The 20,653-nt window shown below is 41.6% G+C and overlaps 1 protein-coding gene across 2 annotated transcripts in view; it reads left to right on the forward strand.

Moving 5' to 3' along the window:
- Positions 1-20,621, forward strand: part of LOC110058569 (receptor-type tyrosine-protein phosphatase delta-like) — a 37,480-nt gene extending 16,859 nt beyond the window's left edge. For both annotated transcript variants that reach the window (XM_089285111.1, XM_089285112.1), the window contains exons 14-39: positions 335-523; positions 1,074-1,166; positions 1,381-1,487; positions 2,707-2,884; positions 3,541-3,840; positions 4,722-5,012; positions 6,013-6,118; positions 6,955-7,294; positions 7,653-7,695; positions 8,342-8,459; positions 9,476-9,648; positions 11,749-11,837; positions 12,329-12,416; positions 12,543-12,619; positions 12,858-12,894; positions 13,151-13,248; positions 13,748-13,873; positions 14,512-14,663; positions 15,259-15,394; positions 15,881-16,124; positions 16,698-16,774; positions 16,904-17,038; positions 17,744-17,869; positions 18,245-18,396; positions 18,510-18,645; positions 19,367-20,621. In XM_089285111.1, the coding sequence (XP_089141237.1) occupies positions 335-523; positions 1,074-1,166; positions 1,381-1,487; positions 2,707-2,884; positions 3,541-3,840; positions 4,722-5,012; positions 6,013-6,118; positions 6,955-7,294; positions 7,653-7,695; positions 8,342-8,459; positions 9,476-9,648; positions 11,749-11,837; positions 12,329-12,416; positions 12,543-12,619; positions 12,858-12,894; positions 13,151-13,248; positions 13,748-13,873; positions 14,512-14,663; positions 15,259-15,394; positions 15,881-16,124; positions 16,698-16,774; positions 16,904-17,038; positions 17,744-17,869; positions 18,245-18,396; positions 18,510-18,645; positions 19,367-19,441 (3,686 nt within the window). In that variant the 3' untranslated portion in view covers positions 19,442-20,621. The remainder of the gene's footprint in view (positions 1-334; positions 524-1,073; positions 1,167-1,380; positions 1,488-2,706; positions 2,885-3,540; positions 3,841-4,721; positions 5,013-6,012; positions 6,119-6,954; positions 7,295-7,652; positions 7,696-8,341; positions 8,460-9,475; positions 9,649-11,748; positions 11,838-12,328; positions 12,417-12,542; positions 12,620-12,857; positions 12,895-13,150; positions 13,249-13,747; positions 13,874-14,511; positions 14,664-15,258; positions 15,395-15,880; positions 16,125-16,697; positions 16,775-16,903; positions 17,039-17,743; positions 17,870-18,244; positions 18,397-18,509; positions 18,646-19,366) is intronic.
- The last annotated feature ends 32 nt before the right edge of the window (positions 20,622-20,653 follow it).

Genomic DNA, 20,653 nt, shown 5'->3' on the forward strand with positions numbered 1-20,653 from the left:
TTGATAACTTTTTATCGTTGTAGTTTGATAACTTTTTATTGTTTGTGCGGAATGGTTAATACAGACTCAGGATCGAGCAGTCGTGCTTCGAATCCTGCCCAGAGTCGGCACTTTGCGTTGTAGGGGACGAGTATATACCTTCGCAAGTTCTTTCTTCACCCAGGTATATATCGTGTATTGGTACCAGCAGATTGTCACGCATGACAAACTAGTGCTTCTAGTCCCTTTAGGCTACAACGCAAACCGGAGTTACATGTCTGAGGACCTTGGATTGTAAGGGTCTCTATCTGAAACTTCTGTTTTATTTGCTAAGATAGCTTTCTTATTTTTTTAGTGCCTGGTGAACCAGTCGTTGTAAATGTTAGCTCAAAGACCAATTCCTTAGAAGTGACCTGGGAGCCGCCCACGGAGCCGAACGGTATTATCACAACGTTTCGACTATGCTGGATTCTTTCTGCGGAGCACAATAAAACTTGTGTTTCCTTGAATGGTGGTGCGAGCCGGTATGAGATTCGTAATCTGAGTAAGTGGCAATGAGTTTTAATGTAACTTTGTAACGAGTCTTAAGGATTGCATTTTGATTGCATTTGTCACAGTTTAACAGGTGAGATATACTAGTACATTGTACTAAATAAATTTAACAGATACATGTAACTTTGAACTTGTATGTACATTTACAGTATTTCTTATCATAATTAATTCCGTCGATCAACCCCTCCAATAAAATCCTCTATGAAACTTAAGCGTAAGACTTCGCGTAAAGCATACCGGAGTTAGGAGAGGGTTTTTTCCACATCATTAGTATTATTATTTTTGTTTTCGATGACCATTGAAACATTGCGTTTCGCTTCTAAAGCTAGCCCCCTTTTCTAACCAAAATACACCACCACCAACAACAACAACAGGAAATACACAACAACAACAACAACAACGACAACAGCAACAACAACGACAACAAAAACATCAACATCAACATCTACAACAGCAAAAGTAAGGTCCCGAACAAATGCCGGAACAAATTGCTAATTATTGTGTCAGCTTGATGATATTTTTTTACCCATTTACTCCTACAGCTGCATTTTCTGAATATGCTGTTTCCCTCGCTGCCGGTACCTCAATAGGCCTGGGGCCGTTTTTCACCAGAGTCGACAAAACAGCTGAAGGAGGTATGTACTTGTTTGTGAACGTTTAGCACGCGTAACTGAGTCATCATCTTTGGATAAGAATACTGTAAAGTGCCTGTCGAACAATATATTTCCACAATAAACTCCTTCTGAAGTTGTATAAGTCCAGGGCTTGCAACCGGAATTTTTTCGTTGGTTAGGCAGCTCCGAAACTGTTGAAGTTGGATTTTAATTTCGCTCATTATTTTGTTACCAGTTCCTTCGAAACCGCAAGATTTAAGAGCTTGGAATACCAGCGCAACGTCCATTTTTGTCACGTGGAAGAAACCAGCGAGCATTAATGGCATTCTGAAAGGATACCAGGTAACCTATTAAGGCTCCAAGAAAGACAAACTTTGAAGCTAAATGCCTTATTGGCATGTAGGTTGGGTTCCCAGTTGGAGGCACTGAGAGGAGGTCTTGAACAAGACACTCGAGTCTCGTGGTACCTCTTTCTACTCAATTGTAAAATTGTATCTGAGTGTATAATAATGCGAATCTGCAATCTGATTTGCTGAGCTATCATACTCTATCAGCCATGTGTACGCAATGACTGGATGTCGCCCACGTAACTGCGACGTTTTCTCGTTTCTTCCATGTTTGGGAGGAAGATTTGGCAACATTACTGGACAATTCAATTTCCAAGAGGACTGAAGAAAGGAAATTGGCCGTTATGCGACATTAAAACCTAAAAAAAATGTTCAATAATCTGATTAGCGCGTTTAAACAGATGGAAGTTTCAAAGGACAATTCAATCCACGCGTTAAGTTATAATACTCAAGATTTAAGGAAATGTTTGGAAATCCTTTTTTGAATGAAATTCAGTCAGAATTCATGAAACGAATAGATTGTTCACTCTTGATTTCTATGAGGTGATGATTGATTCGGCCCTCAGCGTTGATACCTATCACGTGACAGCTAGAAATCTAGAGCGAATAGTGTAATTGTTAATTAGTAAAAATGTCTATTGGCCAGCTGAATTGGTCGAAGTATTCCACTCAAGAGAGAAGCCTTAGTTGTTGTCTGTTCGTATCGGAAAAAGTAGAGTTGAGTACCATTACCAAAGGGCCATTTGTCTCCTCTGATCTTCAACATGAGAAGGACAATTCTCACGGTTATGAAGCAGGTAATTGATAGTTTCCACTTGCAACGGAAGTAGGCAACGATGCAGCGGACAACTGATACTTTTGCATTGGTTCATTAAAACTACATCCGTAGTGCATGTTAATGTAGATAATTTGCCACTAGTCTGTCAATAAATAGGATATTGTATAGATGGAATATGTTGATATTGCACGGCTATGAACTGTTTTTGCACTTGCGACCAAAAGTATTGATATAAAATCTTGTTCAGGTTGTTGTTCAATGGTTTTCCCTGTTCAATTGTTCAGCTTGTTGTTCACTGGTTTTCCCTGTTCAATTGCTCAGCTTGTTGTTCACCGGTTTTCCCCGTTCAATTGTTCAGCTTGTTGTTCACCGGTTTTCCCTGTTCAATTGTTCAGCTTGTTGTTCACTGGTTTTCCCTGTTCAATTTTTTTTTTAGGTGTTTAGCCGTCCGACAGAAGACACGGGCGAGCCTTCACCAAAGGATGCCGGTCTCCGCACAAACTTTACACTGTCAGGATTGGAGCCGTACAATCACTATAACGTTGCTGTCCAGGCCCTCACGAGCGCTGGCGGAGGAGAGATGAGTAGGGTAATGGTCATGACTGACGAGACAGGTGAGCCACATGGAAGGGGTGATTTCCTTTCATTCTTCCTGGGACTGGGTGGGATTATTGTGCGAGTGTGTTTGAAACAGTTTTCAGTAACCACTAACTAGGCGCTAAGGGTTTAAATTGCGTGTTTCTTGGTAATGGTTGCGGGGGTGGGGGAGAGGGGAAACGACGTGAAGGGTGAAGCGTTACGCCTGAAGCGTGGAGCGTGAAGAGAGGAGCGTAAAGCGTGAAGAGTGTAGCGTGAAGTGTGAGGCGTAAAGTGTGAAGCGTGAAGAGTGAAGCGTGAAATGCGTACAGCTTAACGCAGTGGGACGAGGCCATTTTACAGTTGTGTGCTTAGTTACCTGGCCTATAAATACAAGCGAGGCTGGAGGTGACCTTTCTTTGATACAGACCTCTCCACTTTTCTCATTTAAATGCACAGTTAATAGTTAGCATAAGAATAACTTGGTTTACACAACAAAAGCAGTGAGCTCTATCAAAAACAAGGTCACCTGCAGCCTCGCTGCCATTCAAAGGCCAGGACACTGAGCAGACAACTGTAAAATGATCTATTGCCGTTTTCGACTGGTTCTCAGTCTTCATATACGATAATTTCCTGATTTTCATTGTCCAGTGGATTTGAATTCGTGTTTTCCCTCTTTTACCTCTTAATTTAGCACCATCTCCAGTTAGGGAGGTATCAATTCCACCAGAGAAGATAACAAGCTATTCCATTGAAGTGAGATGGCTTCCACCTGAAAAAAGAAATGGCGAGATCGGTTATTATTTCTTTTACTGGGAATCATCCGCTGGTTCGACGACCGCTGAAAGCTTCGTAATACCAGGAAGTGTGCATTATAAACTTGTCAGCGGTTTAAAGCCATTTACGAATTACACGTTTTCGGTGGTGCCATACAACTTGAGAAAGAATCTCAGCGGGCACCCTTTTGATCGAGAAGGGCAAACCAGTGCTACATGTATGTACTTCACTGCTTTCACACGTAAATTTACCAATGGTGCATGAAAAAATCATAGTCCTTCATGAAAATCAAAAAGTAGGCATTCAGTGTTGCGAGCGTCAACGCTGTTTAGACGAATCTGTTTACGTGCAATTTAGAGCACATTTTGAATGGTCCATTTCCGAGCTGCCTGTTGCTTCTCCCTGTTGCCTAAGAAAGAGTCTTCGCTCGAAATCATTCGCCTAAAAATGTGTTCCCCCTACAGGTTCATTTTCATGCAGAACAATTTCATTTTCATATGAAAGGTTTTGCGCGAAGACTCGTTTTGAAACCGAGGCACGAGGTACAATGTAACTCGAACATGGCGTACTGATTGCACTGTATCAAAGCCGAACCAACTGTAATAGAATGGCCAGTCACAACAAACGTAAGTGAACACAATGCATTAACGCGCACTCGGAGTAGAGACACGTGAAGAGCACTTAGCGAGCGCCAGGTGACCGTTAATTTAGATTTTACGTCTCATTGATTGAGTAGGTGGAGGGAAATGTTTATGCTGAACCACGACAAGATTCAAACGGGTCAAATTGATTAATTTAATTTAATTTTTTTTTTTTTTTTGATGGGGAGGGGGCGGGGAGCGGTGTTGACAGAAATAAAGTTTATTTCCAGTCATGTGATAATGTTTTAATGTTTTTTTTTTTTCTTTTCTTTTTTTTTTTTTTTTTTTTTTGCCAACCCAATTCACGTCGCTTGTAATTTCCTACGTCACTTGCAACCTTCTTCCCCATTCTCTGGCCCGTTTACATCTAGACAAGTTTTGGAATCTGAATTGTAACCAATTATATATTATGGAATTCATCTAACCTGATGCTTCTTGGTGATTCTGTTGTTTCCAGTCCCTAGTGGACCGCCACGGAATGTGAAAACCGACAGCGCGACTTCTACGTCATTCACGTTAACCTGGGACCCGCCTCTAGAGCCAAACGGTATCATCCTGGGATATGTCGTCATGTACTACGAATGCGACGAACCGGATAAAAAGAATATCCATGACAACATCAATGAACGCAAGCAAACCATCAAAGACTTGCACCCTTATCGATGCTATCGGATGCTCGTGGCCTGTAAATCAAGCGGAGGTTTGGGGGCGTATTCTAACTGGGTTGAGCGTTGGACCAAGCCTGGAGGTGAGCGCGGCGTCAAAGTTTTGTCTTCTTTGTGTGCCTTGAGAAAACATACGTTCCGAACTAGTTCCAAGGGTCTGTCAGTGAGAACCCGGTATTTAGGTCGCAGACGTTTGTTTTTTTTTCTTTTCTCGCCCGTAAGATGACGCAGCTCCGCAAAAATCTTTGTATTGTTCTGATTGGTGTACTCCTTGTTTCAATTTTCGCTCGAAAGTAGCAACCAATAAGCTATTTCTTTAGGATGAAATCGGATTGAATCTCGCACACCTGAAACGCTTTTACTAATGCCGCAACTAAGTCATTGCATTTATGCAGCGATATCGCTGGGAAGTTCTAGAATTCAATATTAATACCATTGAAAAGTCTCTTAATTTGCGTGCACGTGTACGTGGTTATTTCTTTGGAAAGTACTCAGGGTGTAAGTGTTCTTTACCCAAATTCGCAATTAGCCATGGACCAGAAGCCCCTTCCGTGCTGATTTCTTGCGTTGTCATGTTACTGATCTGATATCGTCAGATCTTTTGCCAAATTTGGGTGGAGAAGATACGTGGCTTCACCTTTTTGATACGCTACGGTGGCATATCGGGCTCCTTTGGTCTGTCCATGGGTAATTTGGTTCGACTACTTCTCCCCAAACACAAGCCATGACTCGACCAAACTCGCCTAATATGATATGCCGCCGAGGCGTACACAAAAGGTACAATTAGCTATAAATGTCGTTGTTAAGTCCTAGAATTGACCGTGGAGTCTTCCAAAAAATGTTGCTGAATTGTTTAATCTTCGAAAAAGTGTTGTCTTTGCGTATGCTGTTGAAACCTCCATTGAAAGCTCATTGAATTTTGTTAATTCTCCACTGGAAAATCAGTCTTTCTTATAAAGATTGGAAACTAAATCTTCTTATATTAGGCAGCTGTGTTATGTTCGCAGTAGCTTGCAGTGGTTAAATGACTGAATGAAATTACTTAAGGCACAAGTAGAAATGAATTTTTTCTTTTCTTTTCAGTTCCTCCTCCCCTTGGCACATTAGCGCCGCCTGATAAAGAGACTATTGAAAGTTTCTCTTTCAGAGTGGACTTGACGGAAGCGTCAAATGAAAAGGGTGTTGTACGGTAAGAATACTCGATATGATTAAAATGATCATGAGCTAGGCTGCATTACTAACTGACTGACAGACTGTCTGTCTGACTGACCGACTGACCGACTGACTGACTGACTGACCGACTGACTGACTGACTGATTGACTGTGTGACTTACTCTATGATTGACTGCATGGCTGACTATCGATTGACTGACTGTCTAACGACTGACTGTGTCTGTCTGGCTGACGGACAGACGGATGGACGGACGGACAATGGACTTAATGACTAACTACTGATTGACTGACTGAATGACTGACTGAATGACTGACTAAATTTCTGATCGACTGACTGATTGACTATCTGACTGACTGATTGACTGGCCGACTGACTGACCGAGTTACTGACTGGCTACTGATTGAATGACTGACTGGCTACTGATTGAATAACTGACTGACCACCGATTGAATGGCTGAATGACTGACTAAGTGACTGACAGAGTGACTGAAAAGACAAAACCATGCTTATTTGTTAAATATAACATTTATTCGCCTGTAGTAGCATTTGTTCTCATGACAACCAGAGGTTTGCTTTTCCAGCTGTATGTGATGTTAAAAGACACGACAGTGAATGTATACATGACCTACTCTTGTAAACAACAGAAGTTATGTCCATTCTTTCATACAAGAGTTGGTCTGTTTATTTATTCTCGTTACTCAGACTCATGTAAAGCTTGTAATGTATCATGCCATTTGGATCAAGCGCTTTGACCCATTGCTGTCGAGTTCACACTGACGGACGCTGCGGACAGACATTTCACTATACTTAGACGAAAACTTCTCGTCGATTTTATCCTACTTATGTTTTAGCTACTACCAAGTGATAGTGCGAGAGCTCGCAACAGACAACAGAGACCAACCGGTGCGCGCCCAAGACCCTGAACTTTACAAAGTGGAAGACCTGTACACGTACGAAGAGGCCCGAAAGATGAAACCACAGTTGGTGCCTTACATCGCAGCTGAATTTCACGCGAGTGACTTCGATCGTTACCAGAGCTTTGTTGTGGGCGACGGTTCACGTAGCAGTAAGGTCTCCGAAGATGTATTGGGTCGACGGAGGAAGCGAGAGGAAAATACCATTGAATACTATAACGGTCCCCTCGAGGAAAATACTTTCTATGCCGTGTTTCAGCGAGCCTATGTTAACAAGGTTAGTATCAAGGACACTCAAAAGGTTTAGCTGCCTACATGTAAATAAACAGACGCGTTCCTTGGCGCGTTCAAATTTTCTCCTGCGAGATAAAAGGCTAAAATGTAACTCTAGCCTGTATCCATTACTTTATGGTGTTGTAGCTTGTCGCAGGCCCGTTTTAGCTCCGATTTGGTTGTTCTTTGCGCGTGAATGTTACCCGTAATTTACCCGAAACCTTACCCGTCTCGGTGTATATCTGTATCGTGAGCGTGATTGGAGCTTTCCAGTACCGGGAAAGGTTTAAAGGTGCGAAGACAAAAGATACGATACGGGTTTGAGGAGTTTTAACCCGCTTGGTTACTTCTTCTGTTTGTAGGATGTTTACACCTCAAGTTCTTGGATTGAACCGGTAGAAACAGGTATCGTATGCTGCTTAGAATGTAGCTTTTGATATACGTTGAATGCGATAAGGAAACTGGGTGCTATTTCACAATTTGCCCCTGTTTTAGAATATTATCTCCTGGAATTAATGCAACTACGTAACAAAATGATAGCGTTTTATAGTCCAAATATACCACAGGCTTTCACCAACACGCGGGAAATATATTTTTGAAAAGTGTGGCCATGAGAGAGCCACAATGACCGGCTAAGTTGGGTATTGCAGGAAGACCGTGTATAACCTGGACTAGGTAAAGACTCGACTTAACTTAACAACTATTCGTGGACAGCGCTTAGAGGTGTGATTCAGTGAGTGTAGAAATTGGCTTAAACCATGTTACTCTTGGTGTGATGGACTAGCATCCAGGCTTTCCATTCATGGCTTGTAAAACTTTTCGTTGCAAGATGCGTTTTGCTAAACGAAATAGCGAATGAAATTTAGCAAACCTTGTTGAATCACTATTCTGGAAACATAGTTCGTTTTTCCCTCTTCTGTGTTTGATGTAGTTCATTTTTTTTTTCCTTGTTGTTCTTTGTTTGTTTGTCGTTGTCTTTGTTGTTGTTGTTCTTTCTTTTTATTTCATTTGTTTTGTTGTTTTATTGATATATTTTTCCTCATTTTTTTAGCGGCCGCTGTCAGTCCCACAGAACCACCTGGATCTTCCACAAACATTGGTCTCGTTGTGGGAATTGTTCTAGTTCTCCTCATTGTTCTAATTGTATTAGCAGCTGTATACTTTATCAGGTAGGTCATTAACAATATTTAATTTTCCTTACCTAGTCTAAACCCTAAGGCAAACAATACTCCGCGAGAACTGAATCACTCGGAAGTTTAACTCTCTTTAACTTTCTTTAACTTTCTATAACTTTCTTTAACTATCTTCAACTATCTATATCTTGACTGTCTTCAATCCGGACCAAACGAAAAAAGCGTTGCTTCTCACAGTGCCTGTCTCCACCCAGGTGTATAAATGATTACCGGCAAATAACCCTGCGATGGACTAGCATCCCATCCAGGGGGGAGTAGAAATACTCTTAGTTGCTTCCTGCTACAGAAACCGAAGCTCGTATGCAAACTTTACCCTTTATAATTACCTACTTGACAAATTTCGGAAATACGTCATTATGAATTGAAAATAACTTGGAATGGGAGTAAAATTTTCGTTAACAAAAAAAAAAAAAAAAAAAAATGGATTGAAGCATTTTCAAGTTTGCCAAAGGTGTTTTTATACTTTTAGAGATCTCGCTTGAATATGAGATTTCTTTAACATGGTTTAATTGCTCTCTATCGTTAACTTGTGGCTCAGAATATTTTGTTCCGTAAATGAAGCGAATGCTCCTTATTGTAATGAAAATAGCCTTGGAGATAGATCTAACAATTGTCTCTTTTGTTTGCTTAAAATTTTAATTGGTAACATGCTCGATTGTTGCTGAAAGTTTTATTCACAGCAGCAAATAAGCGGGCTCAACATTCAGTTTAGAAGAAGGTTGCAGATATACTTTGCTGCTTATTTGTATTCACAAAGCCATGGAAGGGCTCTTTTTGTTTCTAACATTTTTATCGTGTCAGTGTTTTCATTGTTTGGTGGCACACAAGTGGCCACATGCATGGCAGAGAGCACGTGTTCTTTCTCCTTTTCTGATTGGCTGAGAAACCTAGAAAACCAACAAAAAGTTGTCAAAGGCGCTTTTAAAAGAGGTTTTAGGCGAGCAGCTTCTCACGGCGAAATGTATTGAATGTGAATGTGTGGTTTTTCGCAGGATAAAACGTCAAAATTCGGACACCGTGTTGGATGACAGGGATGAATTCTCGAACGGTCGACCCGTGAGAATGAAAAAGATGAGTCGCAAGCGACGCTCTCTTCAGAAGAAGCGTTTAATGGGAAGTACAGAGTCATTGGGTGGTCTGGAAGAGTTGGCCGCCAGCAGAGCAAGTAAGAATAACAATTTCACGTTGTGACGTTTGTGATTGTTGAACTGTCTGTTTCGGGCTTTAATTTACGAGAATTGACTTGAATTGCGCGAATCGCACAATGTTGTTAAAGTGGTGTTTTTATTGATAATAATTATTGCAATTTGACGTTTGGTTCACATTTGTATTTCACTTGACCAGAGAAAAGCCGGTTGAGGGTAAGTTGAGAAAACAACTTGGCTGAACCACGTGGGCCATCCAGCGCACAAAAGCGCTAATAGCTCCATTTCTACCAGCGACGAATCATCTGTTCAGACGGAGCGCTCGTTGAAATGGATTATCTGATTAGCATAAATGCGGGACGACCTATTATCCCTGTGTCTGATAATTTCCCTGTGTTTAAGGACACGTCCACACTACACGGGAGGAATTTGAAAACGCAACAATCAACGGTCAATTTTGATTTGCGTTTGAGGAAAACTCAGGCAGGCCTAGGAGAATATCATAATTATCGAAACGTCGTCGTTTACGAAAAGCTTCGTTTTCAAAATAGTTTTCGTCCTCGCTAAAAAGCAGAGTCGGCGTTTTCAATCCCGCCGGCTTGAGGAACATTTTCGATAAGCTCCGTTTTCTTGACGGATAATTGTGGACGGAAGGCCTAACCGGAGAAATAGGACTCCGGCGTTTTCAAATTCTTTCGGTATAATGTGGACGGGCCCTAAATATGGACAAACAGACAGATTAGACGTCGAGACGAATTTTCCACTTTGGTTTGTTTAGCAATATGAACTAAGCAGATAGTCTCTATTGGCGGATAATCCTTCTGTTTACCGGTATTTATGCATCGACTAATTATCAGACGTGTTAGAGAACTATTTTTCCTGGGTTCCCGCATGCTGTGCCCCCTTCATTCTTCAATTTAACCATTCGGCGTGTAGTATCCCATCTACGGGGACTTATTACGTAACCCAACACCTCGTGTTCAGCATAAAAGTCCTCATCACACGCCACTCGCTCAGTCTTGTCAAAAGGCGACAACCGTCGTGTTGCTCCGCCCCACCCTCCTGCCGACTGCGATGAAGCAATCTTCTTCCCTGGAGCTATCCGCTCCAAGTCGCCTCAGGCTGATTCTCCAATATCTTATCATAGTAAGGGCATTGTTTGTCGGAGTGAAAATCCTAGTGAAAATATATTACTGTTCTTTCTCTAAGCCTCAGACGGATTCTCTCTCTCCATTATGAATTCGATGTTTGTTACCTTTTTAGCACCTTGAAATTCGCCTGGCACATTGGCCGATGTTATAAATTGCGAGCGGCAAATTTGGATAAAAATACATGTACGTTACAAGACGGTAGCTTCATATCTACGACAGGAGTCCTTTGCACCAGACCAAGGCTTACTAACGTATTGTATTATTCCAATTCTTTGTTAGTCGGTCTAATTATTCCCAGATCTGAATATCTGCCCTACTACGGGTCACTATTCTGTACCTTACCGTACCCAACTTCGCAATTAGCAATCAGAAGCCGTGTCTTCTGTCCTGATATCCTGCAATATCAAGTCACTGACCTGATATGGGCACGACATTATGGTCACTTGGCCGAATTAGGTACGGTAAAATACCCGTTTGGTCTCGCCATGGGTAAATGGCCGGACCAAACTCGCTCGATATGCCGCCAAAGGGTAGCAAATAGATATGATTAAGGATAAATATTAATCATTCGAAGACCAAACACATCAGAAGCGTCGTATTTTAAAAATCTCTGAAGGAAAGCAACTGAAAACACGGACATTTGCACGTACCCACAGTTACCGTAATTTTTACTTAGTTTAGGTCTTTGATACGGGAATCTCCAGCGTTGCTGATTTTTTTGTTTTAGTTTTTGTTTTTGTTTTTTTTGTGATTGTTGTTGTTGTTTTTGTTTGTTTGTGTTTGTGTTGTTCTTTTTTGTGTTGTTGTTTCTGTTGCTGTTGTTGTTGCTGGGTGTTTTAATCCCCTTCCCGGCATATTTGTTGACTTCTATGTCTACGATTACTGCTGACTGACATGGAAATGACAAAGCTCAAAGCTTGAGACTTATATTTGGTTTTCTCTGAACTCCTGTCAATTTTGATTTTTTAGGGCGTCACCCCGTTCCAATTGATGACTTCGAAAGACACGTGGATCGAATGCATATGGACGGTGATCATGGCTTCTCCGAGGAGTATCTGGTACGATTCACTTGCTTAATTCTCCCTCACTGCTGAATAAACGTCATCTTCCGTCGCCTGGTGAAGGTGCGGTGACCTCGTGGTTAGTGCGCTCGCCTCTGGATCGAGCGGTCCGAGTTCGAGCCCTGGCCGGGGTCATTGTGTTGTGTTCTTGGGCAAGACACATTACTGTCACAGTGCCTCTCTCCACCCAGTACAAGCATAACTGGTTACCGGCGAATTTACTGTTGTGGATAACCCTGCCATGGACTAGCATCCCATCCAGGGGGGAGTAGAAATACTCCTAGTCGCTTCATGCAACAGAAACCGGAGATAAGCGTCGGCCCGATGGGCCACTTAGCTCGTAAAAAGACTTAGCTTTAGCTACTTTACCGGACTGTTTAGTGTATAGGACTCGTTGTCTGTACCAAATTTCCACCAATGAGGTTGGGCTGCCTGTGATGTGCCTGCATGGCTCTACTCACTTGTTTATACTTTCTCTTCTTTTGCAGCTTGTCCAACCCGATGAAGAATTCTCATTCCAGCAATTCTTGAATCCTGCCAACAAATACAAGAACAGATACGCCAACATTGTTGCATGTAGGTTGTTTTTTACACATTTTCTTCACGACTTTGAGTTGTTCTTGTTGTTGTTGTTGTTGTTGTTGTTGTTGTTTTTGTTATCGGTTGGCAGTAGGAACGTAAAATTGTACCCTTCGTTTGTAGATGACCACACCAGAGTGCTCCTGAACCCGATTGACGGCGTACCTGGATCTGACTACATCAATGCTAATTTTCTCGATGTGAGTTTTGCAGATTTAAATTAAAAACGCAACCAAGTATTTGTTGCAGCAAATGTGTGGTTTCAGTTGATTTTTATTTTAACTGTACGCGGATTGTGTTTTCTTTCTTTTCTCGATATTTTCATGTGTTCTGCATAAACACACTGCCATATACATTTCTGAACACGCAGAAACATGAAATTGCCACTCCTCGGCGAAGCTCTTTGACGTTTTTTTGATCTTTGTCTTTCATGTTTAGGGTTACAACAGGCAGCGCGCCTATATAGCGGCACAAGGTAGGAGAAGTTTTGAATTTGAATATTCTACGTTGTTCGTCTTTTCTGGCCTAATGAGTATGTTAAGCATACGGTTGTCTAAAACATCCCTTGTTCTAGAGTCGCTTTGATAAAAAAAGGCAAACCAAAAATGAATGAACAGAGCGAAAAACAAAATAGCAACGAACCGGACCCTTGCGATCGTTTCTTTAGAACTTGTTCTAGAGTCTAAGGTGAGTTTTGGAGATGTTTCTCATTCACCGTTGTTCTGCAATAGGACCGCTGATGGAAACGTTTGATGACTTCTGGCGCATGATCTGGGAACAGATGTCGTCCATTATCGTGATGCTGACAAAATTAGAAGAGAGGGGGAGGGTAAGTATTTTTTCCTCTTCTCCAGCTTAAGAAAATTGTGTCTCCTTCGTAGCTCTCATTTGGGTTCTCACGCAATGCCTTTAGGGAGACGCGCTATGTGACCTACTGGGAGAAATACTAGCGAGCACTACGCCTGTGGCGTTACGCTTTGTTTGTCACGAAATTTCCAACAAGGATGTAGTACTCAACTTTGCGTTACTCGGCGTTAGGGTTAAGAAAAGGGAAGTAAAGGATTAACTGTCAAGTAATGTAAAGCGCTCGGAAATAACCTATATACTAGGGGCTTCCGCCTGATCGTTTGCCCAATAAAGAGAATGGTGATCACATGAAGCCTTTTGAACTCGGCAAGATTCTATGATGGTCCATGTTGTGAGTTTTTAGATGTAGTCCTGAATGTTTGTGGTCCAAAAGAAGAACGAAAGAGTGCGTGACTAATAACTCGTCGAATCACGCAATCGTCGTCCTCTTTTTTTTTTTTTTTTTTTTTTTTTTTTTTCAGCGCAAGTGTGACCAGTACTGGCCTGAACGTGGTACGAGGAATTACGGTCAGGTTCAAGTGACCTTGAAAGAAACTCTCAACATGTCTCACTACACCGTGAGAAAGTTGGTGATGACTCACAAAATGGTAAGCTATCGTGTTTTGACAATTCTTCAAAGTCGTAATGACCCTAACCTTCTAGATTCCCGGCAGCAGGTCTTTTCTCTCAGGGTCCGACGAGTGTTTATCGACGATGGCCGCGAACGCAAAAGGGTAGTATGGGAGAACTGAGAAGGAACTGAGGCGTGCCCTTCCCATACCTCGCCCCATTCCCTTTTGGTCTAAAGCGCCTTTGCCTCATAATTGCCGCCGAATTTCGAGAGAAACACCATAGTTTATGAAGGGAATGGTTATTAAACCTGGCAAAGTTGTTTGTTGTATGCTTTTGTTGGCTATTTTGGGGGTTGACCCCGCACAAAGCCTGGTAAAATACGAAAGGTGGGTTATGTGTGCCCAAACAACTAACCAATAGAACTATTGCGATTATGTAATTCATGCATAGTCTATTAGCATAAAACAAAAGATGTGCAGGGTCAAGGACGTTCCAACATAAATCTTATCCTGTTTGTAACTTGCATTTTTGATGTTTACCGAGCATCTTAACCATTTCCTCTATTAACTATGGAAAAACAGATTGCCAACAGTCCACAAGCTCTCCAATCAAGTGATGGCTCGAGTACACTTTTATACTACACACTAACACTGTTTTCTTGTCCTCTTGTCAGTACCCTGACGATGAACGTGTCGTTAAGCAGTTCCATTTTACGGCGTGGCCAGATCACGGGGTACCGTCCCACTCCACCCCCCTGCTATCGCTGGTGCGTCACACGTTCTCTTCCAATCGAGAATCGATCGGTCCAATGGTGGTACATTGCAGGTATGGTGGATTTTTATTGTCGTAGTGTGGGTGTTAACTAGAGAAACCAGACATGTCTGAGCAGGCAAGGGTAAACATTAACTTTCCCCCTCCGGGAAGGGGTGCCGGAATCATCGTAAGCTGAGCGATCGGAAACATTAGCTACTGGCAGTTTATACACTTCATGTACATGTATTACACCATATGAGGTTTGAAAGCTGTTTATGGTCGATACTAGCCTCGTTTTTCAGTTGGCGGTGTTTAACCTAAATCAGTTTACTAAGTTTACTCATTTGTTGTTGCTGTTCTTGTTGCTACTGCTGCCTTCTCTCGGACGGTCGGAGAGGGCTCAATTTTACAGCCGTTTCTTGCTCACCTCGGAAACATATTTGACATCTATTGTATCGAAGTCTTCATCACCAAAGCATTAGCTACTAGCGTATGTTTCGCAAGCTACGCATGTGAACCGGTGATTTAACGATGGCGGTATTTTCAAAACAATCATCTAGTGAATCTTGTCCTGAATTTTCGCTGATTCATATGAAGATAAATCCATAAATAACTCGGTAATAAGAGAATTCTGTATCCTTAAACCACCGTTTTCCTTTTTTCACAGTGCGGGTGTTGGTCGCACGGGGACTTTTATTACCCTGGATGTTATGCTACAGAGGATAAGCCAGGAAGACAGTATTGATGTGTTTGGTTTTGTGCGTCAAATGAGATATCAGCGAAACTTCATGGTGCAAACTGAGGTACGTTAGATTGACGGCTAACTTCTTCTTTCAGTGTTTATACTTGATCAAACAACAGTGACAAAAGAAAATAAAAACAACATCCAGTTGGGGAGATGGTCTTCGTATACTAGCAAATTGTTACACCAGTCATAAACGGGGCGTTACAGGTTAATGTGATGTTCTCAATTTTTTTCCAAACGTTAGAAGACTTTCAAAAGGGACTTCGAAAGTATTACTGAAATTCAAATCAATAAAGCAATAACTGAATGAAAGTAAAATTTTGTCAATCAAACGGGACAATTTCAGATGTTAAAAAAATTCGTCTGTCAAAATTCGATTCCCTTGGAAACGTCAAGGTTGCCAAAGCCGGGTGAAGTGAGCGCGGGCACCTGCCCCCCTCCCCCCTCCACCCCTCCCCGCTCCCCGCGCTTAACAGATCTGGCCGACAGTCAGTTTGGAATAACTAGTATTTTAAACTAAGACTTGCTTCTACTTTCATTTTAGGCCCAGTACGTGTTCATTCACGATGCCTTGCTTGAAGCCATCACCTGCGGAGTTACTGAGGTCGAGGCCAAAGATCTCGGCGCCCGCATACGGGAACTTCGTCAAGTCGACTCGGAAACCGGTTATACGTATTTGGAAAACGAGTTTTGCCGGTTGGCTAAAGAAGAGAATCATCCTATCGCTTTCAAGAGCGCCAGCCTTAACTGCAACACTTCAAAGAATCGATATGCAAATATTCTGCCATGTAAGTGTCTGACTTTTTGAATCTCTTTACCAAATGTGTTGGCTCGTTGTATTTTGTCAGCAAGTGCCGTATTTCCTGTCTGATAACTTCCCCCATCTGGTGTTCAGAGTTCACACAGTCATGGAAAAATCTTTTCATTTCAAAATTGCTTTCTTTCCCGTCATCATATGGGCGTTGGCTTCATGGTTAGTGGAGTGGAGTTCGGATTGAGCGGTCTGGGTTCGAGCCCTGGCTTGGGTTGTTGTGTTGAGAACTTGGGTAAAGCACTTATCTCACGGTGCCGAGAGCTTTGAGCCAATGATGACTGGGAAATAGGAAGCTTGGTCATTAATTTTAAAAAAAGTTAAATCGTCCATCGACCACAAGAGCCATTTATTGTTTTGTTTTCCCATATTTTTGGTAGGTTCATAGAACTTTATTGTAGCCATTCAATTGTGGTGAAAATATCCTAGAAGTGTGGCCCAAAATTTGCGTGTACAATGTTGTGTATTTGAAACTGACGGGATAATAACCTCGCATAGCATCGTACATGATTAATTTATTAAAACTAATTTCGCGTTCTTTTCTTTCAAGTTGAGAGCACTAGAGTACATTTGAAGATGAGGCCTGGGGAAATGGGATCTGATTACATCAATGCTAACTTCATCGATGTGAGTAAGCTTGAAGGCTACTAAAGGCTACTAGAATAAAGTTTCGTCTATTTTCTGTCGTTAGAAAAAAAAAAGTAGGAACCCGTTTCCGCAGTTCCTGACAGCTTGTTGTGATTGGTTCATTTATAGGGTTACTGCCAGCCAAGAGCCTACATAGCAACCCAAGCCCCAGTCCCCGACACGTTTGAAGATTTTTGGCGGATGGTGTGGGAACAAGAGTCTGCTGCTGTGGTGATGCTGACGAGAGAGGAGGAGGCCGGGAAGGTAAGAAAAGAGCGGACCTGGGACTAGTTACCTCAGTCACTGAGTGTCCACGCGAACAATGATTTTTTTTTGAATTGGTTGTTGGGCAGTCGTTATTCAAGAGTCGAACTTCATGTAAGTGACTTCGACACGACTATAGCGCGACGATGCAGTTGTCCGTTTCGTAAACGGTCATTGCCATTTTCGCGACATTTAGAAATTTTTTTGACTATCAACGAATTCTTCTCTTCCAAACTGACGTCTTTTCATACAATCTCTTGCGATTGATAACTGTCACACGACGGAATCAAGTTTTAAAATCAAGCTGCGATTGAATATTTGTTTGGATGAATAGTGTGCTTGCGTTTTCTTTCAAGAGAATTGTAAATTGCTCTGAAAGAAGCTTGGGGAGCAGTCGAAAGATTTCGAGACAAAATCAGCTTGCCCCGAGGATTCCAAAAATCGCGCAGAAAGAAGCTCTAGGCAGCAATCAATTCAGAGTAAAATGTGTTCATCTCTTTATTTTGTTGTCAGCTACCGAAGACATTTGGAAAGCGGGTAAAAAAATTGTCCAAAGTACTTGTAAACCGCAAAGAGTGGGATCTACATAGTAAATATCACCGTTAGAAACTTTCAGTTTAGCGCCTTTACGGGTTTTTTCAGAGAGCTTTTTACAATGAGATTTATGTGAACTGTGTGACGCGTGGACTCCTTGTTTGTTTTCAGGTGAAGTGCCATCGTTACTGGCCTTCCGAGGGATCTCGCTTGTATGGTGTCATTCTTGTTGAACTAGTAGAGGAAGCGTCGTTTGGCGATTACATTTCCAGGAAATTTAAGCTCACACACACCGAGGTATGCCATATTTGCTGCCGATTTGCTTCATTTCAGTTGCATTTGTTCAACGTGCAAATCCTTGTCAATTCTTTGTTTCTTACAAACGCTTATGTCTGTCTGTCTGTCTGTCTGTTTGTTTGCTTGTTTATGTTCTTGCTTGCTTTTGTTTTCCCCTGTTTTGCACGTTCGTTCTGATATTTTAGGGCGCGATCTACTTCCTTTTGAGCTAGTGAGAAATCTCAACCAACGCAAACTTCTGAACAAAACCACCATTCTGTTGCAAGATCAAACCAATTTTATTTCATACTCCAGCTCTTGCAATTTTACAATTTCTTAACAGTATGTCTCATTCCGATTCTATTATGCATAATCTTTACAATCGTTGCATTGCAGGAGAAAGACTCTCGCACCGTATGTCAATTTCAGTACACGGATTGGCCAGATACTGGACTGCCGGACTCTGGAGTGGGGATTGTGGACCTCATTGGTCAAGTACAGAAATGGCAGCAACAGAGCGGTAATACAGCTATTGTCCTACACTGCAGGTGAGCAGTGCCGTCAAATTCTATGATTATAAAATTCCGGATCCAATTAACTAAACTCGATTCCATTAATTTAACTCCTTCAATTAATTAGTTCATTAATTATGTCTTGGCAGTGGTGGTGTCGGTCGTACAGGAGTGTTCTGTGGAATCAGTATGATGATCGAGCGTCTGAAGGCCGAGGGAGTGATTGACGTTTTCCAGACAGTTCAGGCCATGAGACTTCAGAGGCCCGCAATGGTGCAAACCGCGGTAAGTAAAGAGAATATTAAGTCATTGAAATTGCAGGAAAAATCGTGAAATATTCTCACTGATCGGGATTCGTGCAAAAGGAAGGAAGGAAAGAACGAAGAACGAACGAACGAACGAACGAACGAACGAACGAACGAACGAACGAACGAACGAACGAACGAACGAACGAACGAATGAATGAACAAACGAATGAATGAATAAAGAAAAGAACGAACGAACGAACGAACGAATGAAGAAAGGAACGAATGAACAAAGAAAAGAACGAACGAACGAACGAACGAACGAACGAACGAATGAACAAACGAACGAATGAATAAAGAAAAGAACGAACGAACGAACGAACGACCGAACGAATGAATGAAGAAAGGAACGAATGAACAACGAACGAACGAACGAACGAACGAACGAACGAACGAACGAACGAACGAACGAACGAACGAACGAACGAACGAACGAACGAACGAACGAATGAACAAACGAACGAATGAATAAAGAAAAGAACGAACGACCGACCGAACGAACGAACGAACGAATGAAGAAAGGAACGAATGAACAAAGAAAAACGAACGAACGAACGAACGAACGAACAACAAAAAAGACGAAGACAAAAGAACGGAAGAACGAACAAAAGAATGAAAGGAGGAACGACGAACGAACGAACGAAGGCACGTACGACAGAAATATTTCCTCCTGCTCACTTCCTCTTTCTGTTCCTTTTTAGGAGCAATACGAATTCTGCTACACGACGCTGCAAGAGTACTTGGATTCGTTTGATTTATATGCAAACTTCCAGTAAGGGGCTCCCAATGGGTTAATCCAATCAGTGATGGATTGTTAAATTCTCTTAAACTATTTTAAATAACCGCGAGAGTAATGGATCTGAGTAATGGACCCCTGGAAAGACTTTCTGACCGGAAAATAGATTCTCTCGGGGAGAAATAACCAAAATGTGTGGGAAACAGAAATATTAATTATCGAACTCGAAGAAATAAAATCAAGTTCGTATATCAATTATATTTTGACAAGAAAACGATTTTTGAAGGGAGAAAAAATGCGTTAATAAGACAAACATTATAGCAATGCGAACAGAATTGAAATTATCTATTTTTATACGAAGTTTAGAATAAGTCTATTTTTCCAATGTTACTGGTGCGATAGCTTTGCGATATCCAGAAAGAACGAACGTTTTGTATAATTGAAGCTGATTTTATATAAGTTAAAATGAAAATCTGCCGGTAATGAAGGATTTAGCTTTGTGAATCAGTTGGACTGTACAACAGTCGGTTGACGAGCGCTCCTTACGAAAAAGGACGTGTAAAAGTTATGAATGAGGCAGGAACGCGAGATCCACTCGTGAGACTCGCGCGGCAAACGCGAGGTGTGCGCATGGCCAGCAGGAGGTCGGCGCATGGCAAGCGTGAGGTACGTGCGTTGTAAGCCCAAGACTGACTTACTGCAGTTGTTTTTTCTAAAAGGAGAAAAGAAAGACTCTTGCAGTCAGCAAAGCGGCAGTGATTTGGTTTTTAGTGAAATTGTAAGCGATTGTTCAACTCCCAGTCGAAGAATTGAAGACTTCGTTTTATAAGGCATTACGATTAAAATTTAATTATTTAGCTTTTCTAGTACTGAATTTAGTCATTAAAAGAGAACTGATAGTGATATTTTTGAACGCTGTTCTGTCAGCCTGTCACGAACCGTTGCGTGACTCGCCGGAGGCTAATCGGAGCTGTGGCTTCGACAGTCCAGGATCAATAGTGTTATGTGGGGTGAATTAAATATACCATCCACAAGTAAATCCAGCCCCCAAAATATGTTCCTTTTTTTCATATTTGGTGCTGATTAATTGAAAGAAACCCATGTTCAGGTCTTTTTTAGATAATCTGAACTTTTCTATTTTTATGATATTGATAGCATATTTTTTGAAGAAGAGCTCTTGTTATATAATTAAAACAAAATTGTAGAAAATGTTGGACTTGTGGGCTTTTTATTTTGTTGTTGTTTCTTGAGG

This window comes from Orbicella faveolata, unplaced genomic scaffold, assembly GCF_042242905.1.
Source record: "Orbicella faveolata isolate gen_17 unplaced genomic scaffold, um_ofav_v1 contig_13, whole genome shotgun sequence".
In the NCBI taxonomy this organism is placed as follows: Eukaryota; Metazoa; Cnidaria; class Anthozoa; order Scleractinia; family Merulinidae; genus Orbicella; species Orbicella faveolata.